Source organism: Anopheles maculipalpis, chromosome 2RL, assembly GCF_943734695.1.
Source record: "Anopheles maculipalpis chromosome 2RL, idAnoMacuDA_375_x, whole genome shotgun sequence".
NCBI classification, from domain to species: domain Eukaryota; kingdom Metazoa; phylum Arthropoda; class Insecta; order Diptera; family Culicidae; genus Anopheles; species Anopheles maculipalpis.
Window position 1 is genome coordinate 23,994,972 of NC_064871.1, and position 26,919 is coordinate 24,021,890.

At 46.1% G+C, this 26,919-nt stretch overlaps 8 protein-coding genes across 9 annotated transcripts in view; 2 read left to right on the plus strand and 6 right to left on the minus strand.

Annotated features, from left to right (window-relative positions):
- LOC126559071 (RNA-binding protein pno1) overlaps positions 1-26,919 on the minus strand; it is a 454,598-nt gene that overhangs the window by 305,812 nt on the left and 121,867 nt on the right. The gene's annotated exons all lie outside the window — the stretch shown is intronic.
- LOC126559532 (uncharacterized) overlaps positions 1-26,919 on the plus strand; it is a 205,016-nt gene that overhangs the window by 25,548 nt on the left and 152,549 nt on the right. The gene's annotated exons all lie outside the window — the stretch shown is intronic.
- Positions 1-26,919, minus strand: part of LOC126559107 (ras-related protein Rab-1A) — a 156,361-nt gene that overhangs the window by 24,905 nt on the left and 104,537 nt on the right. The gene's annotated exons all lie outside the window — the stretch shown is intronic.
- Positions 1-26,919, minus strand: part of LOC126559236 (uncharacterized protein C14orf119) — a 261,691-nt gene that overhangs the window by 6,847 nt on the left and 227,925 nt on the right. The gene's annotated exons all lie outside the window — the stretch shown is intronic.
- On the minus strand, positions 73-3,342 carry LOC126556919 (TELO2-interacting protein 1 homolog). The gene is made up of 4 exons (XM_050212478.1): positions 3,140-3,342; positions 2,232-3,068; positions 453-2,156; positions 73-375 (listed from the first exon to the last, which is right to left on the minus strand). Exons 1-4 carry the CDS (start codon positions 3,325-3,327, stop codon positions 81-83), a joined length of 3,024 nt encoding a protein of 1,007 aa, XP_050068435.1. The 5' UTR covers positions 3,328-3,342; the 3' UTR covers positions 73-80.
- LOC126559547 (serine palmitoyltransferase small subunit A) lies at positions 4,150-4,578 on the minus strand. Its single transcript, XM_050215717.1, has 2 exons — positions 4,435-4,578; positions 4,150-4,314 (listed from the first exon to the last, which is right to left on the minus strand). Exons 1-2 carry the CDS (start codon positions 4,532-4,534, stop codon positions 4,154-4,156), a joined length of 261 nt encoding a protein of 86 aa, XP_050071674.1. The 5' UTR covers positions 4,535-4,578; the 3' UTR covers positions 4,150-4,153.
- LOC126557874 (uncharacterized) lies at positions 5,939-7,490 on the plus strand. Its single transcript, XM_050213782.1, has 2 exons — positions 5,939-6,217; positions 6,285-7,490. The coding sequence occupies exons 1-2, from the start codon at positions 5,939-5,941 to the stop codon at positions 7,488-7,490; spliced, it is 1,485 nt and encodes a 494-aa protein (XP_050069739.1).
- Positions 9,379-26,919, minus strand: part of LOC126556735 (protein serrate) — a 98,615-nt gene continuing 81,074 nt past the window's right edge. The window contains exons 13-18 of the mRNA XM_050212204.1: positions 20,504-20,657; positions 11,582-11,740; positions 11,036-11,497; positions 10,570-10,964; positions 10,291-10,500; positions 9,379-10,221 (exon numbers count right to left, since the gene is read on the minus strand). Of these exons, the coding sequence (XP_050068161.1) occupies positions 9,379-10,221; positions 10,291-10,500; positions 10,570-10,964; positions 11,036-11,497; positions 11,582-11,740; positions 20,504-20,657 (2,223 nt within the window). The remainder of the gene's footprint in view (positions 10,222-10,290; positions 10,501-10,569; positions 10,965-11,035; positions 11,498-11,581; positions 11,741-20,503; positions 20,658-26,919) is intronic.

A 26,919-nucleotide genomic window follows, 5' to 3' on the forward strand; every position in this document is an offset into this window, starting at 1 on the left:
TTCCTCTCTGTGTGTGTCGTGACAACTTCCAACCAGCAACATGGGTTACTTAGATTAACTATAATCATTTCATCACAGACCTACTGCAGTCCAACTTTACAACCACACTTCAGAAAGACCGCAAGCGAATTAACAGTCCTCATACGTTGCATACATTCAGCGGCTCGTTTTCTTAACTCCCGTCTTTCACATTTCTCCAAGTACAGGCGTACCACCTCCAAAACTTGATCCAGTTGCTTCTCGCTGAAATTAAGATTTCGCACCAGCTCGTCAACTGAGGCAAGAAACTTGCACTGCAATTTATACACCTGGTGTGCACTAGCGTCCGCGTTCCAGTGATCCTGCATGAACTTGTACATCTTTGGAAGTACATCGCTGTTTGAATACAATGAAAAGAGATTATACGTTAGACATGTTTCCTATGCTTATAGGCGCTTTCTGAAACTACTTACTCGAGTGAACGGTTGCGAATGAAGTCTTTTGCCAGTCGGGCCAGAGTTAGCAACAAATCGAATGCATTGCTCACAACGGCAGGATTCCGGTCCGAGAATCGCTCGGTAAAGTTGAACCAGATATTGTGCACTAAAGGTAGGAGTTGATTTTCATACCGTTGCAGCACATAGATACCCTCGTTGAGCGTACACAGTGCAATAATCCGTTCGGCATCGTCGGACGAAGCTAGATGTTTGAAGTTAACAGTCAGGATGCGCAACACGATCTTGACGTGTGCGGGCAGCAACTCTTCGTCGTCTTTATTCTCTTCCATTTCTGCTTCATTTCCATGCTCATCTATATCTGTCTGCTCTTCGGTCACTTCATCCGGTTTAAATTCAATATCATCCGGTTCGTTTGCAATTTCTTGTTGGAGCAGCTTTTGTAATCGCTCAATTTGCTCCACAAGATTAGTGGAAGCTTTCTCATTCGAAGGGTTCGCTGGTTCTAGGTTCATAAAGTGCTCGTAACGTAATTTTATCGAGTGGATAAATATTTGCAACACCCGAAGACAAACAATCGAATTATTTTCGCCATACTGTGAGTAGCTGTCAAGGATATTCATGATGATCGGTGTAACGGTTGATTCAAGCACATTGGACGTTTCGTACGGTACGAAGCGTAGTACAGCTTCGAGTATGTTCATACCATCACGAAAGTGTTCTTTGCGTCTCAAGCATCGTGTAACTTGTTGCGATATATAGTCGAGATTATGATGTATCAACTGTTCGATGCTGGACAGTCCTTGCGAGTGTGCTACAACGTCGAGCGCTAATTCAGTCGATTCGTTGATACAATTCAGTGTACTGCCACAGCATTGTAAGAGAATTCTCAACGCATCGTACAGATTCCAATGGAACTCGTCCTTCATTAACCGTGCAAGTCGAGCGATCGTACGAACCACGAGACAGATGTGCAATGCATTATATTTTTGATCTGCTATGTTGTCGTTTTCATCCAGCTCTAAGAACCAATGATGTGGCTGTAATACTTCCGAGAGCAACGTTTTGAACGGTTCCAACTGAGCGGGACTACAATCAGTGTTCGGGTCCGGAATTAATTCACTCAAAATAAACAGATAACCGTTGCTGTTCAGTCGAGAGGCGTAAAAGTCTTCCAGAATGTACATAAGTACCGTATTTACTGCTTGTTCGTGCTTTCGCAGTTTGTGGATAAGATCGAGAAACGATTGCTTCGCTCGAGCAGAGGACACATTCTTCAGTACGATCCATCGTGATTCTTTTTTCTCCTTTTGCAAATGGAAACCCTCTTCGTACTGAAAACGATAGGAAACGTACTCTCGGCGAATCAGTTCATCGACGCTCTCTAGCTCAGCGGCAGCCAACAGTACCATGATGAACTGTTCCAGAATATTTTGGCAGGAGAATACGCTAGCCAGCTGCGACGCAGAAAAAAAGCTAAGGAATCCAGTAATAAGGCGAAAGTTAGCTATTTGTTCCCGTTCTTCGCCACGGTAGATGATTCGTGGCATTTGGTTGAGTGCTTCGAAAAACAGTTCATCGGTACGATTTCCAGCGAAAGATATCGTAAAACTGGGCATAGATTCCTGACACTTTTCGCACGCAGCGCGAACGCGTTCGGATTCATCGTGACACATGGCAATTACGGTCTGAAGATAGTGCATGGTACAGGTGGGCATGTTACTGGAACGAGAATAATGAATATTGCATTTTCGAGCCAAATTGTTCAACGCGTGAGATGTGCATGGAGTTACTTACTAAGTGCAGTTTCGTAACAATTCACAATTCATTTTGGCAAATTCTAACCGTACAAGTTCTTCCTCATGCCCGCGAAGATGCAGAATCAGCTGCAGTACCTTCTCTACCTTCTTCTCCGCCTGCAGTAACCACTCCCGCGTACGTTCCGTCTCGTTGAAATATTTGATTTTATCATCCTCCCGCAATCCCAAACCCAACACATTAGCGTTCCCATCTTTGCCAGCCATACTTGCCGTCAGCTGGCGAAATCGTTCGACGCAATACTCATCGTTCGTCGCTTCTTTTGAATAATCTTCAAAAATCAAACTAAGCGTACGGCCAAGTGCTTTTATGGCGATCCGGTACACGGCAGTACCCTGCTTTTCGTCCCCATTGATGATGGACACAAAAATGGCCAGCAGTTTCGGTAGGGCGATAAACAACAGCTCTGCCACCTGGCACCGAAGCACGATATCGTCGAAATCGAAATCATCGTGTATTTGCAACAACGACAGGACTGAGTCTACTGCCTGAAAACGTAACTTTCGTGCACGCTCCGTTTCCAGTATGCGGACGCACACAAAGATGGCTTGCGAAAGGAGGGTCAAATTTTCCTTCACGTAAATCTCCTCGATCAGCTCGGTTTGGATGTGGCGTGTAGCGAACGATAGCACTTTTAGTACGGACAGTTTGTACTCTTCCGAAAGGTTGGGACGTAGTTTACCCGTTTCTTTGTCGTAAATCAGTTTTACTGTGGCTAGGAGCGTCGTTTTTAATGCCACTGCTTTCGTGAGCCGACCTTTCTGTAGAATGGTGATGATACATTCTAGAAGGTGCGTTTTTAATTCGTTTTGATTTCTGTAAAAAGAAGGTACTTAAAAAACGGGGTAAAAGTGGATACGATACAGCAGATTCATCGTTTTACTCACTGCCCCGGTACCGCGTCGACGAGTATGACTAATTGCTGAAGAAAAATGTTCTGCAATACTAGCACACTGTTGCTGTCCACTTGCTTGAGATGTTCGTTTAGCTTCAGTATTCCTTCTTTAGTTGGTTTTCTTATAACAGCATCGAAAAGTGGTTTAATTGTGATGAAAATTTCGGAAAAATTATCCATCGCGCCGATTTGTTTACGTACAGTGGATGAGGCGGTTAGCACGCAGCAGTTTTGACAGAAGCGTGTTGGAATAACAAACGTTACCGTTCTTATTCTGAGCACGCTCACAACCTAGCGAAAGGTATTAGAATCATTTCCAAACCGAACGCAATTGACTAGTGATGGAAAAAGTACTTTAAAAATAGTAACGGTTCGGTACCTGATCTCTGGAGATAAATGAATATTCAAAAGTTGATCTGCTTATCAGTTTCACAATTTCAAAACTGTTCTGAGCTTCTGGAACCAAGTTTTATTTGTACCTGTTGAACTCAGGTATATTTTAATTTTTTGAAACTAGGCAAGTATGTTACATTTGTGTAATTGTTCCGATATACCAGATCCAGCGATACTTTCTCATCACTGCAATAGACACCGCAGGATAAATTTTGGATCAGCTTTGTCTACAAAAATAATGCTTCTATTTGCTTCTTATGTGATCATTAGCTCGTCACACTGGGTATATTATATTTTCGCTTACACATATAAATCACTCCAAGATCATCGTAATGCGAGAGTAAACCGTTGAAATGTTACTTTGTACCACGTTTTCTAAACTATCGTTCGTTATCAAACAATCGAGAGAAAAAAGCATCTGAACCTAAATAAACACAGCTTTTTTGACTAAATGCATTTGCTTTTCTGTTCCTCTTCTAACTTTTAGCATTTACGTGGTGTATCGACATTTGTGCCCAGCACGTTAGCAAGTTTCACCGGTGCGTTAGTTCATCACGTCCTTGGTCCTTGGGGTTGCACTATTACAGAAACGGTTCGCCCGTTTCGTTTACGGTCAGTGTATGTTTAACTCCATTGACCGTTGATGGTCCAGGTCGAGATCGGCCAGCGCGGAATGGGCAGGAAGGAAAGCATTAACCAGCTTTCGAGTGTAGCCCGGAAGGAAAGTGTAACTGGAGAAGATAAGCAGTCCTAAAATGGCAAATATGAAAGCATCTGCGGGATAGGTAATGGTTAAGGAAAATGGGGTGTTTTAAAGTTTGAATGTTTTTTATAACGACCAAAAAGTCCTGTTTTCAATACAGTCGAGTTGTTCTCTCACTACAAAAAGGATACTGACGAAGCGCTTTTCCCACGGATCCAACATGTATATGCAGGTGTTCAGTTCGTACAGCAGATACACGGATGTAATCGATTTCCATATTTTACGGAACATAGTTGCAGCGTTCACTAGCACTAGCTGATACAATGCCAACACTTTAGTTTAAAATCCTCGCGTGTACTGGCGTGAATCAGAATCACCCCCCGATTAGGCTTTCCGTTGGGTTGTACTGAGTAATATTATTTCGTAATCAGCGCGGGACTACTCCCTTATCAATGATATATGCACACAATTGAGCGTCGATTTTAGGTTGATTTTGTCTTCAGGTGTTCCACGTTGAAAGCCAGAAGGGTGATTTTTAGATATCCATTGATTCAGGGTTGCGTAGCGAGCGATTGATAACAGGCTGACTCAGCGGAAATGGTCGTTTTGCTGCGTTTCATGAGTCTTTACTTTACGCAGCGAAGTAAAATCGTACGCGGTTTCTTATCTAAACCAGCTTTGTATGGCGATTGGGTGCGTATGTTTTGAACGGTGTTTTACTTTACACCGAAAAACCATGCAGCACAATATGTAGGATGGTTTAAAAAATCACATAAACAGTGTACAGATTAGTGTGAGAAGTTCTGTACCACTTTTGTGTACAGAAAGGGAATGTTGTGTCGAAAAGTTAATGTGTTTCCTTTATTCCGCAGATAGCGATCAAAACAATGCCCTTCAATAGCAACAATAACAACAGCTGTTTTGACAGAAGTGACAGTTTCGCCACTAGCGAAGGAGGGCTGTTTTCGCCCGAATGGCTCCAAAGGCTATGAGCGAGCTTCACGCACAAATTTGAAAATGAGGTTCGTTTTAGTACAAACTGGTGCAATTTATGTGCAATTTACGCAATTTAAACACATTTCGAACTGCGGAGCAAAATAACGTTATTCTTCTATTCTATTTATGTGCCATAAAAAGATTTAGCGCATTCGTCATTGTTCCACACTCTTTTTGGCTGTTTGTACTAAGTTTGGTAGAAAACACGTTTCAAAATAAAGTTTAAAATCACGTTTGAAAAGGATACTGACTAGACACTTTTCCCACGGTTCGAGAAAATATGTCATGCTGTAAATTTGCCACTTGAGATAGAAAATGTCCCATCGGTTTTGCAACTTTTCCTTCCAACCAACTGTTGTATCCATCATTGCAAAATAGCGATGGCGAATTTCGATTCCACAGAGTGACGGCCTTTACAGGTTCACTTTACAACTGATTTTGTCTATATGCTTCGAGTGTAAAATAAACTCCCGCCTCGGGGATGCCGGCATGCCGGTGATAGGATATCTTATCGTTCGAAAATCCATGATTCAATTATCTACCCATGCGTGCGGTCGCAGACAACGCGCTGTGTTTGTATCCAGCGACATCGGATTAGCAGTGGCGGCTCGTGCACGATAGCGGCGTTTATCGAGTAACCCATGGTATTTATAGTCGTTTAATGTAGGGAAAGTATTGTATGATAAAAAATCTAAAAAAATGTCTAAATTGGAAGTTAATCTTGAGGAAAAAATTCAAGTATGCCCCTACCGTGTTAGCTCACAGTCGTCGGTAGTGGACGATGCAGAAGAGTTTGCAGAGCTGGAAGATCCATGCAGCCAGTTGTCCAATATTTTGGATGATGACGAACCAGAAACTATCCTCGAATGGTATCGATTGCAATCTTTCACCTTTGGGGCAACCACTTACCGGGTCGTCGAAGAGTTGCTGACAACGGTTGAACAAAATCCTTCGGCAAACGTGGAACTGGACTTGAACGTAGGTATGATTTTGATAAAAGTAACAGGAACGCTGATAAATCGTTTACTACGATCCTGGTTTACAGCGTTGTGGATACACAAATCTACATGTTCAAATTGCGCTGGATGGATTGCTCCGGACACGCCCAGAGTGTCTGACACGTTTAGATTTAAGCCGGAACCGCTTGCTTAATCCGTCGCTGTCGCGATTGCTGGGAAATGTGTTGGAAGAGCTGCAAACGATTGCGCATCTATCGCTTTCTTACAATACGATCGACGATGAGTGCATGAAGATCTTGAGCAAAGCGTTGTCCAACTCGGGAGTGCGCTTGTTGGAAGTAGCTCACTGTCAAGTTACCGATCGAGGAGGATCCTTTCTTTTCAATGCACTCGCCTACAGCGATTGTATAGAGACGATCGATGCGAGCTGGAACCATCTACACATCGCAAGTGGACAGGCAGTGGGACGGTTTCTGTCCACCCAAAAATCTGTCCAGCAATTGAACCTTAAAGGCAATCAGCTGTACGACGAGGCATTGTGCATAATTCCACTTTTGCTGGGCACCATTGACAATGAAACCCTTCAAAAGCTCGATCTCTCCTGGAATGGTTTACGCGGGGAAGAACTTGGTCGTGCCCTTTTAAAGACTATCCCAAAATCCCACCTAAAATGTCTCAGCTTAGAACATAATCTACTAACACCGCTGGAGATGTCCTTTATTGCACGGATGATGAAGAAATGTGAAACACTCGAGCAACTGTGGCTCGGTAGCAACATGTTCGAGGACACCGTTATGATTGATCTCGTGCGAACTTTCGCGAAGCATCCTTCGCTGCAAGTAATTTCCTTCGGGTCGTTCCAATTCATCTCACAAGCTGTCGCTAAACTGTGCCGTCTGTGCAAGCGTAAAAGCCCCTCCAAACAGATCATCTACCAAGGCGTGATCAGAGCGAATCCGGCACGCCCGGTCGATGTGCAGGAAATGCTTCTGGAACGTTGCCGATTCTTGGCCCAGAAACCAAAGAAGGCAAAAGCGAAGCGTGACTTTGGTCACTTGATGTTGCAGCTAGCGGTGGCAGAAGATACGGTGTTGGTGCGTGAAGAATTTGAGCTGGCGGTCAAACGATTCCGCGTTAAGCTCGATCGACCATTGCTCGAAGCGTTGATGGACGCGTTTGAAGTGCCCAAGAAGCTAGTAGATACCGGTGCGATGGCACTAAAGTATCTCAACAAACATCCGACCGATCCACCGATCGTGAAGAAGGCTAAGAAGGAAAAGGGAAAAAAATAAAGTAAAACCCGGTCGGACACGTTTGATTTGAATTTTCTCCATTTCGTAAGACATTTATTGCGTTCCGTTTTTTTTCTTCTTCTATTATCTCTGCTGCTTGCTGGTGTTTTCGTCTGTGTTACTAACTGATGCACCTGCTGTTACTATTTGTGGATGAGAAACGATGAACGTGTGTAATGAAACGATGAACAAATGATGAAATGTAATAACGGCTGTCGTCACCCTTTTCCCCGGGGTTGGCCGAGTTGAGGGTCAACTTAAGTTTAAGTACTATGTACTATCAATCGCATGACATGTATGAGCACGTGTCACACAAAACATACCTCGTGGATCTTTCTATCTGGAATGTGTTGTGTCTGTTGTTCTCTGTTCACTTTCCTCTACATTGGATTGTCCTTGTTTGTTGTATCCTATTCACTAATCGCTTGTGTCAGTGTTTTGCGTTTAGTCTCCTCTTAAAATGTACGCCATGCTCTAGCGCAGTTTTTGTTGTTGTCATTGTACGTTATAATCGCGTTATTTTTTTTACATTATTTACATAATCACACACACACACAGCAAAACAAAACAAAAAGAGTCAGGAATGTTTCCTTTCCTTTTGTCCCTAACTATCTTTCGCATCCGCAGGCTTCTATTTTTCCTATATTTGTATACGTTTAAATATTATTGAGTACATTCTTTCGTTGTTTTTGAGTTAATGTTCGTTTTTTTTTGCTTTAATTTGTAATAATGTACATTCGAGTTGCGTGACGCTTGATCGGTATAAACGAGCTGCCAACGAAACAAATGCGTTGGCAGCTTCAGCCTACCACCTAGCTTATCCTACTGGCTATTACTTAATTGTACACTCACAACACAACGCTAAACAAGGAACTATTTATTCCGCTAACTTCTAGCCCTAACGCACCCTAACACGCCTCTCGAAGTCGTCGATTCGTGCCCCTCCGGATGTAGTACAGACGGACACAACCAAACAAACCAAAAATGGCATGCATCGTTCGATTATGCTCTTCTGTGGCCTTTTCATCGCGACAGGCCAGACTTGAGACATTTCAATTTCTCTCGCTTTTATTGTAACGCGACAGGAAGAAAAACCTTTTCATTGCTTTATACACGTACGATCTAGAATGGCCCTAAACGCTTACACTAAACTGCGAAAAAAAAAAAACAAATCTATCCCTCGATTCGATTCACTTATTTAATATCACATTACATTTAACTTCTGTCCACACAATACAAAACACCGTACCGTTCGATGCGGATGGACTTTGCGCGGCAAAAAAACAAAAGTCCTGAACGATCGTGACGCGACGAACCGATAAGTTGCCCAACGGAACTATCGCGTCCCAGGCGTACAGCTTTCCTTGTCAGTTCTTCGTTACAAGTTTGCCCACGTGTTTTAGTATCTGTGCCTTCGGGAGCACCCCCTTTGCTAGATTTGAAATGGCCGTTTTTGCCTCTTTTTCTGGCTGAATTTTGCTAATGTCTAACAGTCGAAATGTTGTGTTGGTACTGAACCTGTGAACCGAGTTTGTATAGCGCGAACGTTTGTTTTGATTGCACAGCAACGAAAATGTCTCTCTATCGCTCTTTCGCTTCCCTATATCGCCCGTACGTAAGTGATCCGGCTGCTAGTGAGGGAAAGTATGTACAGCAAACGGAAATTATAATAAGCATTTTGTAATGTAAGAAAGACAGTTAACAAAACAGCGTTGACAGCACGTTGGCGAATAATAAATTAGTTACTCATGTATAAAAAATAACCTACTAAACATTAATGAACTTTCAATTGTCCGCGCTCGTACATTAAGTCGCTGCCACGCTGTACGAGGGGGCCGGGTACAATTGATTTGCTAAGGAGATTTGCTTGTAGGATAACAACCGTACACTACACGTGCACCGTCAGGACGTCCGATTCGGGCGCCAAAGTGCTCGGACCGTTCGCTATATCCGCAACCGGGTGGCCGGACACTACCGTCCCACTTTGCGTGGTGCTCGATGCCCCACTCACGTTCGTCGTTGACGACGCAGTGTGATCGTTGATCGATCGTTTGCCAAAGTCTTTATGCTGACTGTCGATCGCACCGACGATGTTTTTCGTCATAATATCCGCATTTTGCGTTTTGTGCAGCAGTATGTGCGAGTTCCGGTTGGCCGCCTTCTGCTTGTCCGGGTCCTTCTCGAACTCGGTCCCGTCCGGTGGGCAGGGCGGATAGAGCTGCTGCGATCGGTGATGGACCGAGCTCGGGCCGGCTATCTGGTTGATTTCCGGTGCCGGATTAAGGCTCAGTTCCATCGCACCACGCAACGAACTCGAGCTCGCCTTCAGTGGGTTAGCGTAGCGGCGAAAGTTTTCTTCATTCTGTAGATTGTTCGATTTTTCCTCGTCCATACCACGGGACAGGTCAAGATGTGGCGAAAGGTTCGTGCCGGAGCCACTGTGCGAGTGTAGCTTCTGGCGCCAGAGCAGTGCCACGACTGCACCTAGACAGAGGGCTACGATCGCGATGCCGAAACCGATCGCGATAAGATAGTTGGAACCGGTGGTGCCCTCGTTTACCAGGGCCGTTTCAACTTTTACCTCCAGGATTGAGGTTAGTGGTGCAGCTTCGACGAGATCTGACTGAAAGGAGTCGTTCTGTACGCCTTGCTGGCGGGAAAGGATTTCCGCCAGCAATCGAACCGCCTCCGTTAAGCTTGAGGCACCAACAATGGGATCCGTCGGAGTAGACTGTGGAGGAAAAGCAGAAATTTAGTCACCGTTCTAGCATTTGTGTGGCAGAAGACTTCCGATGCTTACCAGTGTCACTTCAATCGTATCATTCGTTCCAGTTTTGAGATCACACAGTACGACAATGAAGACGGACACGTCAAAGGACGGATTTTTGATGAGTTTCTCGCCGAGCTGTAACCGGAGCAGATGGCACATTCCGTCCACTGACGTACCGCGCACGAGCCGATTTAACTCGAGCAGTATCGATACCCGGGCACAGGCCGTTCCAAGCGTAGCCTGAGAATGGAGATAAATTTGCGTGAATTTCTGGTTTTGGTTAAGTTCCGATGATGCTCTCAGCCTTACCTGATTTGGCCAACAGTCGGTCGGTGCTGGAATCTTTGGCGGTGCCACACGTCTTGATGGCTCGAACGTACGACAATCTCCTCGTGGCTGGCACGGTGGTGTTAGGCAGGATTCTTGCGATGTCGGCACACAAACCTGATGACTTTCGCAGACCGCTCCGGCACCATTGGACTGGTTCCGATTGAGACAGTTGGGAAGTCCGCACCAAAGATTCGAACAGCGTGGTTTGCCGTTTACGCAGATGCACGAATTACAGGTACTTTCGTCTGGAGCACCTGGTACGGCACTGGACGATTGCATTCCATTCGGTTTGCTAAGCGAATCGCTGGTAACCAACGGATCGTATGGAGAGTTGGTGGTCGTATTCGAACAGACGGACGATGGATCGGAGAGAACTGCAATAAAGGGATAAGAATGGAGCCATTAATTCGCTTCCCAAAATTCTTACAAAGATAGCAATACATACGAATTTCACACCGAACACCACGTCGACCAACCGGACAGATGCAGGTAAAGCCTCCAATGCCATCCTTACACGTCGCTCCCCCCAAGCACGGCTGCGGTGAACACTCGTTTACGTTTATCCGACAATCGGGACCAGAAAATCCTTTCGCACAAAGACACCGGAACCAACCGGGACCCGACTCACAGGTCCCGCCATTGTGACACGGTTGCCCCTGGCACTGGTCGAGCGGCTCACTGCAGAATGGTCCACCCCATCCGAGTGTACACCGGCAGTGGGGTGCTCCACCAAACTGGGACGGGATGCAGGATCCACCGTTTAAACACTGACCGGGTAGACACTGGATCGCACGATCGGTGCACGTCTTCCCAGTCCATCCCGGTTGACATTCGCATGAGAAGTCACCTTCCCCATCGATGCAGATACCGTTGTTGGCACATGGGTTCGAGGTACATTCGTTGACATCTGGAAGTGAAAAAGAGAACAAGGAAAACCCGTTCAGTGAGGACATGATCATGTTTGATCTCCAAATTCAATCAAAAGACTTACTATGCTGACAGAATGGTCCGGTGAAGCCACTTTGGCATGTACAGCTCATACCCATCGGACCGGACTCACACTTACCCCGACCATTGCATGGGATCGGTACAATTTGTCCGCCGAGAATCGTTGTCGTATCGTTGTTGGTAGGCATCGTGCAACCTCCATCTGTGGGGAAATGGGAAAACAAAAAAAACACAAAAACGATAACATTTAATGCAAAAGTGTTTATTACTGAGCAATTCCATTGCAGAACAAAATCTACTATTCCCCACTACTGAGGATCGTTTCTGCACCGACATCTTCATTAATGATTTTTATGCTTCGGGGCAATAATTCATAATCCTCGCACCTTCCACCGAAAGGAAAACGGTAGGAAGTGCGAAGCAATCAAACACAACCGCAGTAGAAGTGTCCGTAGAAATGATGGTAATAAATAGAGTGAGAACGATTACGTAGAGATTCTTTTCTACGCCCTCAGACCCTCACTCGCCATTGCAATTGTACGGTGTACATGGAAAAAACGGCAAAGAACTGCAACTTGGCAAAGCGATCAAATGCCCGGGAGCCATTTTAATTGCTTAATCAGTGTCTTTACCTTTATTCGCATTCCGTTTTTTGTTGCTGATGAGACTGATGTTTATCTATTTTGCTTTTTTCGTTTTGTGTTGCTTTTGTAGATAAATTGTTGTTTATTGTTGTTTTGTCTGTTTCTGTTTCTGGTTTTGTCTTCTCCTGTTTGTTTATTGCACTTGAATGAAGTTATTTTGTGTTGCATTTTGTAAATGGATAATGCAGCATCTTAATCGCGACTAGTGCCACAAGCAGTGCTGCTAGTTATTGTTACCGGGTCGCTCAACTAACACGCGGAACACGCTAACGAAATAAGGCTTCACGTTTGAGAATGTCTGCTGTGTTGTTTGGTTTTGTTGGGTGTTTTCACCTACAGCTTTCCCGTGTGCCGACAAGTGTGCAACACATTAACATTCTTCCCACTGTACTGGACTATTTACACGAACAATTTTCTTTTGGTTTTTTGGGGAGTTCGGGATCGGAAGCAAACGCCTAGGTGACACCCGAAGCCGCAAAGGGTCCCTTCTTTTTTGGGACTCATTTTTGGGATGGGAGTAACATTGTCTTGTTTCAGCCTAAAACAACTGGCAAACATCGTTAAATGGGGGAAAAAAAGAGGTGCTTGATTTTTCAATTTACATTAATAAATGGGGTGAGTTTTGGTGGGTTTTTGGTATGGTTTGACCTGCTGGAAACAAAAGGGAACAGAACCAACTGTGAGCTCTGAGTTTCTGAGATGGAATTTAAGTGTCTCGGTAGTCTAACCGTCTCCAAGGGAGCTTCGCACGAAGATCATTCGAAGATGAGCTGCGGTAGATGTACTTGACCAAGGTTTTTGGTCGACACCCTTTTGGTGAGGAATGAGCTTTTGTGTGTCACAGTTTTGAGGAATGCATTGGGAATGGTTTGGAAATAAATGATCAAATAGAAATTATCACTGCAGGAAGCAGCAAGGAAAGAGCGAGATGGAGACATTAAAAGCGGCGGTTGATTGGGGAGACAGTAATAGAAAGTAACAATGTGACCATCTTGGGACAATCGTCTTCGCTTCCATCCAATACTTCCCAAATTGGGGAGCCCTTCGTACTGCTGCGGGCGTTACAATAAGCTTTGACAAATATTGGCCGCAATCGTTAATTTATCTTCATCTTCAACCGAAAGGTACAACAGTCGTGGTACTTGGAGTTACTGCTTTTCTATGCACGAAAAAGAGGCAAACGCAGCATCCCAATTCACGTGGGACCGTGGGGTGAGCGACCAAGGACGTATGCTTCCCCTTTCATTTGCGATGCGATCGTACTGTTGTGTACGAAGTGAAAAAAATACACTCTTGAAGGCATAAATAAGTTGTAAACAATTTATCAAAAATTAAAGAAAAAGATTCTTCCCTGCCTTAGTTACTGTTTTCTTCGCTATTTACGTTACCAGCTTTGCTCGCTGGCTTCAGCTCGTCCTGCCATACCAAAGCATTCAAAAGCAAACTGGTACTTGTTTCATCGAGCACCCACAGGTTTCATCTTCTCTTAGTGGTTTGGAGAAAAATGATATTTTGTTCGCGTTTCGCGCCTTTGCATCATGGTTCTGTTCTAACTTATCCTTGCCTGTCCCTTCTCAATTATTCCACGAACAAAACATAGAAAGCAAGAACAACAATACACAACAAAAAAAAAAACGAAGATGAGATACGTCTTTTTCTCGCAAGATCATTGTGTTTGTGTCTTAAGCGAAAGAATCTGTAGAAGAAAAAGTTCCATTAATTATACAAATATCGTCCGCGTCCGGGTCGCCCTCCGAGCCGAAGCCTCCAGCATACGCGCCCATCCGATGATGAGCTTCCAATGATTGGTGAGTCCGGTGGGGCGAAAAAATATAAAGGGTGGCAAACGGATAAAGCATAGTAAACGGTACGGACAAAAAATGAAAAACATGAAGGCCTCCAACCATTACGGTTCATCGGGCACCGAAGTGACGGGCAACTGAAACGCCTGTGCCTGTCTGTGCCTGTGTGCTGGAGGGAAAGCTCAATCATATTGTCATTATTTTACTATCCTTTGCACTTCCATCGGGTGGGTAAATCTGTACCGCACCGACGACGTTGTTGGACACCCGGAACGGATACATACCAACAACGGGACGCGAGGTGAGGTTGGTGGTTCTAAATTTGGAACGGCATTGTATTAATTACCGAGGCATTTAGGAACCTAATTATTCATCACATGTGAGCGATCGGACGAACGCGATCGAGCGATCATTAGTCATCGGTTTGGTTCAAGCCCTGGGGTGACTCCTTCCGTGTACCATTTGTTAGACTAGTTAGCAGAATTGATCGCCCACGGGTGTGTTTGTGTGTGAGGATAGGTTATGATGTTTTTGTGTGGATCGATTTGTTGTAGTAAACTAGACAACTCGGAACAACAGATGGTGATTATTGGCTGCGCTTCACGCTTTATTTCTGCGTCGAAGCTTGTAGCAATTGTAGCATGCAAATGGAAATTAAAGTTACTTTAAAATTATCTATAAAATTTAAAGATATCTTTAATAAGACAACAATAAGAAAAAAAATCCGTCCTTTTTAAAATCAATCGTAGAAAACGAACTTATGACCATCATATTTAAATCGGCACAAATCCCCCGTTGAATGATTCAAGATCCTAAGTACAAAAGGTGCATTAAATGCAATAAAGAATTTCTCTACATCATTACCAGAGCATGTCATAGATCGACCGGCCAAGATAGCGAGTAAGTGCGCCAGGATCAAAGAAGAATTAGGTCCAATAAAACTACTCCATCTACGGGATAATCCACCCAATTTAGCATCTATTTGGTCGGTGGCGATTGTACCGATTCTACGCTCGTACTACCCTGTTGCACGATCCCATTTGCCATCTAATTACGAAGAAGACAACACGGTCCGGGGTTTCGAGAGAAAAATTTGCCTATTCATCGGTCGGCAAATCAGGATGCCCGGCAGGCTGTGTCCTGCCGGGAAAAGCAAACAAAAAGCGGATCGGGTGGATCAAGGAAAAATAAGCCACGGATGAAAATCAAAAGATCACCGTTCTGCCATGGCCGTGCAACATATTTGCAGCGGCCGGAGACCACAGCAACGGCAGGGCAGGATCAACGTTCTGCAAATCAAAACGTTCTCATTTAACTGACAATCAACGGGTGCTCAAGCGTCGCGCTGTCACGGCGAGGACACGGGCCGGTCCCGATGGATCTTCCTCCCGGGAGCCAGGGAAGTTAATTATGTGTACGGCACCCGATGGGAAGCTCTCGTCAGCCGGTGCTCACAATGGCGTTCGTGGGTCCAATTTCTGCATAACATTCCTGCGCCCATATGCCACACCGGAGGAACCGGGCAAAGAGTCATGTGGGAGGGTTCCACCGATAGTGGGAAGCGGTAAACGTTGATTTCCTTCGATCTCACGCCTTACACCGCATTGACGTACTGGTGGCAACTGAGGCCTGAGTGTGTGCGCGCGCCCCGAGAGGGTGCTTATGTTTGCAATGCGTCTCCCACGACACACGACGCCTCGCACGTCTGTTTCGGTGCATCCGATTGCAGCGCTGTTTGTAATGCAATTTCGTTCCGGTAACGAGGCGGCGGCCTTCTCTGTAGCGTGTTTCGCAAAACGCCATTTCTCAAACCGTCTTCCGTCTGTTTCATCTCATTACCGCTTCATGCAGCGCACTGGGAGCGACCGAGAATTGGGGAAACAGATTTACCGGCAAATTTATTTATTATTTCAATTCAATTTCTATAAATTTCATATTTACATCCCATTTGCCGCCAGTTGCCTGCTAAATTAGGGGCTCGCCCGACAACTGGCAATAATGAGGCGCGGCGCATAATTGTAGCATTGAAGTGCGCGTTTGTGGTTTTCGCGATGGATCGGAAGGCATGAACCCACACAAACACACACACAGGCCTGAGGTTGCCGTGAGTCACACAGTGGTTGCGCGAATCGGATCGTTTATTAGCTGCCGCGGAAGTGTCATCGTGGGACGCGATGCTACTACCGTTTGTGTGTGCGCGCGCGCGCATGCCACGATTTTCATTCACGTGATGTTTGCGCTTCTTTTTGAATTTGAATCAAACCCGGCGGGCGGCTTACCTCGACTCAATTACCGAGTGAGAACATAAGTAGTGATTAATAGATTGTGCTAGGGCGATGGGATGGCAAGGAGAAGTGGGAGGTAAAACACCAGAATTAGGAAAGCGAAGAAAAACAACCATCCAAATGTCTCCGTGTTTCTGGTGTGACTAATAATGCTGGTGTGCCAATAAGGAAGGGAAAGATCGCGCTTGAGTGGGTTTTGCAGCCGTGGGTAGGTAATTGGGATCGCAACCGATCTTCCGTTTTCCTATGAAATTCAAATCAATTCCCACGTTTTTTTTTGGGGGGGAATATATTCATGAGCTAAACAGGGGTGAAAAAATTTAACAAACAACACATTTAGAGTCGAAATCCTGAAAAAAATTCCACTTCTCTGGATCCACTGGATCCAATTAACTAGGTTGGATTATTTCATGCGCTCGGGCAATTAAAGTGATACGCCGGGAAAAGCAGGAAAAGCTGATCATCAAGCGCAGGTCGGCAATTGCACGCCTGGTTTACTTCCGGACAGACCGACGATCGAACGCCCGAGACAGAAAGGTGTGGAAAGTCCAATCATATGGCCATCCGTATTGCCTTCTACGGTATTGCTGACCCCTCCTGCATTGAAGCTCGGTGCGGCGTACCAACTTAGGCAGTCCTATGAAATTCCCCTCCACCATCTAGTGTCAATCAAAATTCTTTCACTCTACTAAAAATCGTCAATTTACGCGGTGAACGTTGTTTGGCAGCTTGAACCCGTGAATGGCAAAACACCCAAGCAGAACTGTTTTGTGTGCACACACACCTCGGATGGGATTAGCTCAAGGACCGTACAGTACGGCTCACAAAAGTCTCAAAGACAAAGACACGACGCGGCTGTGTTTGGGGTGCACGGTAAGTGTCGTCGAGAGAAGGCACTGGCCGATGCTTTCCCAAATAAATAATTCAACATTTTCCATCCAAGGAGTCAATTATTCTTTCCGCGTGTCTTAGCATTTAACCGACCCGACCAGAAAAGAGGACGAGTGTGCGCACCCTCAAGATCTTTGCACCGGATCCCTAAGATCTCACGTGTCTTTCTCGCCTTTCTTCGGGGCGGGTGGTATCGGCTGACCGAGTCTGGGCGCACTCCGTAACGCACGAAATGGTGGATTCCCAATCGGGGCAAACGCTCGTGGAAACAAAGCCTGGTGATCAAACTAGACTCACGCTGGAAGAGGAGACGGTGTACAGAGTGTGTACAATTTTTGGCTAGATTTTTTCCCACCGCCTGCCAGCTCACGCTAACGAACCTCCAGTTTTGGGGGGGCGAGGTTGTGTCCCGGCAAGTTTTACGCCTTACGGGACCCACCCGCGATCAACTGTGACGATCGATCGATGGATCGACTGCCGCAAATTGGCAGTTTTGACATACAGCTTAATGTTATACAATCTGTCTGTGCGAGATCGAACCACTCTTCGGTTCTAGAATTGATCGAAACGCACAACCGGGTGCAAACAAGCGTCCGGCTAGGGGAAAGACAAAAGGGAATCATTATTTGAAGTCGAGCATGGTGAAGCAGGCAGGCCGATGCTTTCGGACCGGGATTACGAACGGTTTTGCGAGGGAAGTGCGATAAATGCGATTCTGGCGTTCTTCGGGCATGTCCCCGGATCATGTCGCAAGGGTTGCGGGGCGGTGGCGAATGGATAAATGGGATGGAATGGAGCGGTGGTAAAACCACTGATCTCACTGATTCTCTCTTTTCATGTGTCGTCAGCTAGACGACCGAGTGTGGGGGGGATGGTGAATAGATTGCTACAAACAGAAAATAAAAAGCCCAGCCTCAGGTGAAAGGCACCAATATGATTCCGCGATCATGCATGAGACCGTACCGGATTCGCTTATGAGCGATGTAGAACGATATGGAGCTGGACAGATGAACAACTGTTAACAAACTTGTTAATTTAAATCGAGTGATCGTCGTGGCCGGCTGGCGATCCCCGATTCCAGGTGGTGGTTCGTGGCCCGCGGACATGATTTTTCCATCGATCGGACGCTTTCACGCGAGGGCAAGGTGCAACTACGGATGCATTGGTGGATTGCTTACGTTCGCAGTTGTCTACCCGCGAGTGATGATGTATATCTGGATCAACAGGGGTACATGAACGGCAATTTGTTAGCAAACTGGGCGCGAAGGGCAATCCGATGAATCCTGCACGATCAACAATGACAATCATATCTTGAAATAAACATGTTAACGGACATTTCTCGCTAACTCTCTCTCAACCCGGGTGAAGCACGATTGTTGGCATTTTGAACCGTCAACCTGGGAGGGTGAGGGAATGTGTCTATTGCAGCGCCCTTCTTTCAGTCCTCTCCTCTCCATTGCTTGCAGTGTTTCAAGCGGATCGTACACTAGAAGGCAGAAAATGAGCGATCGCGCCAATTCTAGCCACACTGCTCTGGAGGAGGTGTAATAAATATGTTCCTCTACAGAGGGTCCGAGGTTTAGGACGGTGGGACGATACACTCCTGCTGCGATTGGTAAGCCGCACCAAACCGTGTCCATCGTGACCGTCAATCTGAATCCGGCGCGCGCGCGCGCGTCCGAACTCGTTTCACGCTTCATCGTTTTCCAATCGATTATGCAAACGCACATTGCACCGATCGTCAAGCGTGGTAAAAGTTTCCTCAGATTGGAAGGGATAATTAACTGCCGTCGTTGAGAACCGGCAGATACTGTGGTTGCAGCGGGAGCCACGGACAAGACAAACGATCTGACATCTGTCAGGACGATGGACAGGTTACAGAACGGGGATCACTTTGCTCGACATCCTCCCGGACAGGTCCTTTCCAAGGTAGCTGAAAGCCTTTTCATTCTGCACCAACATGCACCGCACAGGGACAGAAGGGTGAGTGAAACTTGACCCGGTGAGTGGACGACACGATGCTAATTTATAGCTCACTCAGTGACTGCTCGCCAGGAATGTGTACGATCGTGTACGGTGTTAGTGTGTGAGTGCCGTACAGGAAACTGCTTTTTTCCGTGTGGGAATTTCTCAGCGTAGAAAGAAGAAAATAAATTACATTTGACAGATTTTCCCATCCCGGATCGAGTAGGAAATTTGTCAAGATTAGAGGTGGAGTAGAAAAAAAAGACAAACATATGACACGATGGACTCAAGTTAAATTAAGGAAGGAAAAGTAAATAAAACACCGTTTGTTGATGATAGACTTGAGCGGTCGATTTCACCCAAATGTCGTTTTCTTGCTGCAACTCCTAACCGATCCACTAATCGATGGCAGAGGATCCGCGGAACCGCTCGTCACATTCCTGAGTAACCGGGTCCGATCCTTTGCGCGAACACATCGCGGCATAAAGAAGACTCATCATGTTTTGAGATTTTTTGTTTTTGCAACATGTTCCCCGTGAGGGAAAACGATCGCCACCGAAATCGGCGCAGATCCCACCGTGCCGATAGGACCGCAATATTGTCCGGACTTGGCTGTTGTCGCAGTTGATGGTGGGCAATAAAATACACCAAATACGGCGCTGGCTGTAAATTATCCAAGTGCCTGGTCCGGCTCTGAAGCTTGTGCAGCGTGGCGAGGACGCCATTTCAACAACCGGACGGCACGGGGAGGATCGACGTGCACGAAATGATGCTTGATGCTTACTGATACTGTGTGATAGTAGAAAATAAAAACATAACACAGCGCGTAACATAGCATGAGGTGAAAGAAAATGGCACGATCGGTGCTCGATTGTGCCCGTGCAAGCGCGTTGAAATATTATAATGAATTATTGTATTATTATTATAATTATGTGTTAGGTGGTTGTGTTTGTTTGGTTGTGGTGTTTTGGTGTGGTGGCGGAGTTGAGCACGACCCGTTATCTGAAGTGTTCTTCCCGTTCGTTGTCGTTGTCCGGGACGGTGGTTGGAGCTCCAAAGATGCGCCACGACCCGTGGCGGCTGTCAACGCGGTGGCGTATATGGCACAATAAATTGGATGTCACCAATATGCTAATATTTCCGGTGGCTTCATCGTGCTTCCCCCAAGATACTGTATACGGCGTCCAGCAGAGCGCTGGGAGGGATACTTTGATCTGGTTTGATTTAGACACTTGGAAAGTCACACCCCGAATACGAAAGAAGAAGAGATTTGGCAAACGGAATTGAATGCTGATTTTAACAAATTCGTTATAATTCGCATACTAGAAAGTTGAAAGAAGCTGCGGTAAAAAACGTATAAAAGGGTTGAAACACTTACCATTTGCACAGGGACCACCCTTTTCGCAAGGAACACGCGGAAACTCGCAGTGACGGCCGGCGCGACCCGGCGGACAATGACAGTAGTAACCGCCCGGCGTGTTGAGACACTGACCCTCGATACACGGTGACGATACGCAATGATCTTTGGCCTCCTGCAAGAAAAAGAGTGAGAAAGTATAGAAATGAAAAGCGGAAACGGAAAGGAGAACAAATTGACGATTGCATACAAGAGTGTGCAATAAAATATTTTACTTCGTTTTGACTTCGACTTGCTGGTAGCCCGCACGACAGACGGGCAAGCAATCGAACGCCACAGTGGGAGGGAAGTTTTGTTTATGCTGGACGAGCATAAAATCAAATTTTTATGTTAATCACCATCATCGAAATTCGAAGCACCGGTGGGGACCGGTTAGAGTGGCCAGTGGCCAAAGGAAAAATGGGTCTCAGGTATGGTGGGCAAAGGATGCGGCAGAATGTTTTTAATTGGAGAGTCCGGCCCGCCGACATCACGTCCGAACAACGCTGAGCATCGGATTATGATATTATCGCTCCAGCTGAGCGCCGAAACTAACAGCAGCACCACCAGCGGTAAAAGCAGCATTAGCACTGTCAGCACAAAAGAAAAGAAAGCTGTCTGGACGGAAGGACAGTTTCGAATGGCGCGAAGAATGCGCTTTTTTTTTCAAAAATAGAATACTATCGTCGTACGTACCACAGCACGAAACACTATTTCGCTCCGTTCTACGGCTAATCTGATTAGCGATCGATCCCGGGACGGGAATATTTGGTAAACCGGTGGTCAAACTAGCCGACCCAGCCAGGTGACGTTTTAATCGGGCGACTTTTGACGTTAGCCGGGCCACGATCAAGCTGATGACGATAGGAGTCGAAATAAAAGCAATCCAGCGAAATAAACAAGAGCAAAACTACAGGAAAGTAATAAAAAATCGGCGTGAGAATAGCCGTGTCGTGACACTTGTTACATTTAACACCTTCGGGACAAAGCTGTTCGCTCGTTCGTCCTTTCTCCCGGTGGCACACGGCCGGCCGTTCAGCCAAATGGAGCGAGATGGCCAATGGCTTTGCGCACTGGAAATTGTCAATCAATATTTGGAGCCCCTTTAAGACGATTGCCCAAAAATGAAAGCTACTTATGAACGGGCACGCCAACAACAACAGATGAACATTTCTTTGGTTGGAAATGCTGGATAGAAGGAAAGCGTGAAGTGAAAGATGGCGCATACAAACCAAACCAGAAGCGGCAAGGGCCAGAAGGCAGGTGTGATGGTTGTCGTATTAACGCTAAGTTTTGCATTTCTCTCCTTTGTTTTTTGACTGACAGTAAGCCGACCCGGCTCCAGGGGGGGACTTTGATCGCGCCTGGTCAGGATTTAATCGATTATCGATATTCGCGCCGTATTTCAGTTGGACAACCTTCTCACCTGTCCTCCTAATATGATCCACTCTTGGGATTTGTTGGCCGAATGGGCAATGTGTGTTGGGAAGGCTTTACGATAATTCCTCCCCGAACCAACAAAAATGATCCAGTTTGGTGGGTATGTTTTAAATTACTCCCCCTCCGCGATAGTGGGACAGGTCCAGTTTGCTTGTTAAATGAGTCTCTGTGTAGTGCATTTTTGCTGTGCGGTCTCCCGAGATGAGTGCTCCCACGGCGGCGATCGTTTCCGATTTGAGTTTTTTTTTTGTTGTACTTCGAGATTTTGATTTTGTTTCGAGCAAAAGCAACAGGAATCGGGCGTACCCGCATGAAACGGGACGCGTCGCACTCGCACAGGAGTGATTTAATTTAATGATCCTCTGGGAAAGGGGGTGATTCAATTCGTTAGCAATGATTTAATTTGGTCCCGTATTTGGTTCGCTTTGTGCCGCTGGGAACAGGCGGTACCGATTCCGTTCGGGAGAGATGAAAAGAGCTACCGGTGGAAGCCCAGACGGACAAAGCGGTGCCCGGCATCTTGAGGAATTCGTTGGTGACGATGATTTCTTTTGCATTTCTTTTTTGTAATTCACTGGAACACCCCACGGATGCTGCCGAAAAGGTGGGCGATAAATTTTTCTCACCAAGCATCCGTCGCACAACCTTTCTCTTGGGTGAATGTGTCCCAAGCCGTGTTGCGGTTTCGGTGATAAGTTGCGGGAGCCGGTGATTTGTTTCTGTAACGCTGAGCGGAAAGCATCTGATACTGGATGATTTTTGTGGGACGTTACATTGGTAATAATGTGGTTAATTGCTGCTGGCCGATGGCACAGTTGTATCAGCTTACGGTAACGTACGAGATGCGCCGATTCGGACGAAAAAGATTAATGAACGATGGTTTTCTACCAAAATGGTTCATCACAGCCCTCTTAACATGGTGAGTGGCTGTATCGCGAACGAATATCAATCACTCGCTCATCTTGGCTTTGTGCGCACTGTTTAAGGCGTTTTGCCAGGTGTGCCAAAGGCGATGCGTGTGCGTGTTAGAGTAGGTGTGACTATCGGCTACCCAAAATTGGCCCGTGATTGAATCCCCGAATGATCGATCTTTGAGTTCGTTTCACATTCCAATTATTATTTATGATGGGATGCATTCATCCTGCCAGCGATTGCACTAGCAACTCATCGATAGGGCTTGGTTGGTTGTGGAAACATGCGGCAGAAAACATGCAAATAAATTGAAGCCCCGATCGAGTGCGGCCTCTCCGACAGTGCCACGATCAATCAAAACTCATCTACTAACGAGTTTGTTGCTGTCGTTGCAAACAAACGAACTGAATTCACTCGGCTGGTAGATGATCAGCTAGTTTGCACTGCTGAACTGGCATTACAAAAAAATAATCATCTTGTTGAAAATATCAATCCCGTTGATAACATGACACTTGCGCCCATTGCGCAAGCTAGTTAATGAAATTCTCCAACCAACAAGTGACAAGCCTTTACGCGCCAACTCCACGATAACTGAAGGAGAGATGTTAATCAATTAGCGTCAACTAGCGCACGTTTTTCCAGCGCGTATGTTGTTTGGTTTCCGGAAAAAGGCAAAACCCGCTACACCCCGATTTGAACACCTTCTGCAACTGGATATCTAGCTGGTGGCGCTGCGTTGTGACGCCACGCAGCATTTCTTCTCATGAAAATCCTCCCGCGGGCAATGGGTCGATAAAAAAGACGGTTGCTTTCTTCTGCATCTGAAGGGTTGAGTTTTCGCGAGGTCGTCGTCGCCATCGAGCGCTGCGAAATAACCTTTAGGTGAGTTTGATTTGTTGTACATAATTGCCCTGCAGTGCAACACTGCTTCGCGTACTCTGCTCCTCCACGGTCACTCGAGGATCGGTGGAACGAAACTGTATCGATCGGTTACAACGACACACGGTGCACAGCAAGTGCAACTCTAATGGCAGGTGCAATGTGCTGTCTCGCCACCCCTGCACTACTCTCTGGACGGCCCGCTAGCGGTGCATTGGTGCATTTTTATATTACATTTAAAATAATTTATTTATTTCAGCTCAAAGCCAGTTGACCGTCTACGAGTGGTGTTTGTGTGTGACTAAGGCTTTTAAACGATTGCTGCCGTGTGCTTCATTGCCCGCAACCGACGGTAGCGCGGCACTTGCTCACTTGGTGCCTAGTTCGTGTTTGTTCGCATGTCGCAGCCACCCCCTCTCCCTGCTGTACCCTGATGCCGCCGCCACAAACCACCACAACGAAATCCGTGCCATTTCGTAATCGGGTGCGACCGGCACGGCACAAATCCGAACCAAAGGGAAAGGAACGTGCAAACCGTGGCGTGGCGTTTGCAGTCTAGTGTGAGAGATAATAAAAAGACGAATAACATATTAAATCTTGAACCGTCACTCTAGTCAACATTTCAACGGGATTGCGCACCGGAGGCCGCAGTTGCCGTTTTGCGATGGGACGGTTTGTGTCTTTTTTGTGTGTTTGTACACACAGCAAGCGATACACAATCCCCGCTGCAGAACCGGTAGTACGAAGCCAGGGCAGGCTGCCTCACACTCTACACCCGCACGCACCGTGCCACCATATGGTGGATTCGCGAAAAACCACTGCATACCCATTGCGTACGCACTTGCAAAGGTATGTGTGCGTGTGTGGTGGAACAGAGACCTGGTGGAACGATCAGGTGGAGGTGCAAAAAATTGACATCACAACATAACTCTCTACAAGCAGTCAGCAGGCCGAATGTGTCTAGAATTGCTCCCGAGGGGGGGAAAGTTTGGGAACGGGAAAGGCACCACGGGTGGATGCGATGGCGGTGGGAAAAAATAACGAACAGGAGCACCGACCGATCGGAGGTACTGGATCAGGTGGTTTTGCGGGTAACAAGTGCAGAAAGTATCAGTGCAACAACAAACGGGTTTGCAGAACGTTGCAAGCGCCCGGTGTAAAGGCTTTTTTTGTACGGCCCGGGGAGTTCTTGGTGAAGGCGATCACATGGTGGGATAGGTGGCCGCAAGAGAGAGAGAAAAAAATGGAAAAGGTTAGTTTGGGATGTTCCCTCCAAAAGTTGGTCGCTTGACAACGTAAACTCCCGGACTTACGGACTCGCGATGACCTCCGGCGGTATAAGGTAAACGTCACCTGCATTAGTGATAGTTCCATTTGCATACTCATTAAGTGCCACTTGTTCGCGTCTTTGGGCTGTATTGCTCCGGGAGGTGATGTGAATGCACGAAGCAATAAGGAAATGTGGTAGGATATGGCCATTTCAATTGCTATTTAATGGATGCATGTTTGTGCTACTGTATTTCTAATATCCGTTCCCATTTTTATTTAGGTTTAGTTTCAGACAGGGGTACGGGATGTCCACAGGGCACTCTAGACGACATTCCATCCCTATAGGATTGGTGTATTTCTTTTAACGTGCAAACTAATGTTTTAACCACGAGATAACTTTTAAGTCCATAGGTTACATGGTTAGGAATTAAAAAATATCGAAGAGGAAATACTTCACAGCCACAATGAATTGCTGCAGATTTCTTCGTGAGGAAACATATGATCAGGGCAGTTTTATTTTCAATAACCGATTAATTCTCCTCATTTTTGCGTGCTTCGGTATGACAAATATTGGAATGAAGATAAAAAAACGCTACCGGAAGATATCGTCGATAAGAGATGGAGCTGGTGTCGGGCGGTATTATCCGACCGGTTGAACCAAGAATTCATGAGCTGATAAATGGTTTTAACACAAAGACAAATTGCCTGAATCGTCGCACCAACTAGGTGTTACTATCATCCTAAGAAACCATGCCGTATGCTAGTTTCTCATCGCCGTGGCCATCATCATCATCACCAGTGGTGTATTTTTCCATTTTTTCTTCACGTTCACGCATTTGCCCCAACTTTAAGACCTTTTTTTTTAATGTGTGTGTTGAGCGCTTCGTGTTTTCCTCATTCAGAGTTTGTTTTGCTTCAACATTCCGCGAACCGGAGTCGCCTGAACGGAGTCCCTCAAACATTTCGCTCCCCACCCAAACGGTTTTGCTATTATCTTTTTTTATATCTTTATAAATTAATTTTTATTTTATGACCGTTCATTTACATGGGGCACGATTTTGGCACGGGTGAGAAAGAAAAAAGAGATAGTCGAGAAACTGTACTGTCGAAAAGCGAGGATACTGTGAAAAAGCACGCAAATCATAAATGTTTAAAGGGACTTCCATACTTCCAGTTGCGCCTGATGAATGGCGAGAACGAGGTGAAGATGGAAGAAAATAAAATAGGGGCAAAACGCTTAACTGCAGTGCAAACCACACGCATTCCGTAGGGTGTGTGTAAGAACGAATCGCGCCTGTGGGAGTTTTGGGACACGGTCGAACAGATTTCACTGCCTGTTCGGTCCATTGATTGCCGATTACCCGGGAACGGGTTTTCTTTACGAGATTTACATGCGTACCGAACGGCGACCCTTTCGGTCGTTCGCTCGCGACACAAGCGACTAACACATAAAGGTAACAAGATATTATTGTGTGTTAAGTCCGTTAAATACTTATAGCCAGGGCCAGCGCCGTCCGCTCGAGCGGCGTGTGATGTGTTGGCGTTTTGTTGCATTATGTTGACACGTTGTATTGTGGTAAATGACGCGAAAGGGGCAAAGCGGGTGGCACCGGAGAGCAGCGAAGCAATCGTCGTTTGTCAACTCGATCGATGGTCAATCTGTCATCCGACGCGGTGAACAAAAATGGCCCAACGACCTATTTGTTATCGTGTTGTGCGCTCTGCTCGGTCTGCCGTGTGCCAGATCTGCTCCTTTGTATCGGAACGCGTACAGGATTCCAATCCCTGGGCCCCGTGCAGTTCTGGGACCACTTGGAAAGGTTCACATAATTATCGGAAGTATTATTATGTTAAATCTCCTGCTTTGCTCATTTGACATTGTCCATAATGTTGTGTTG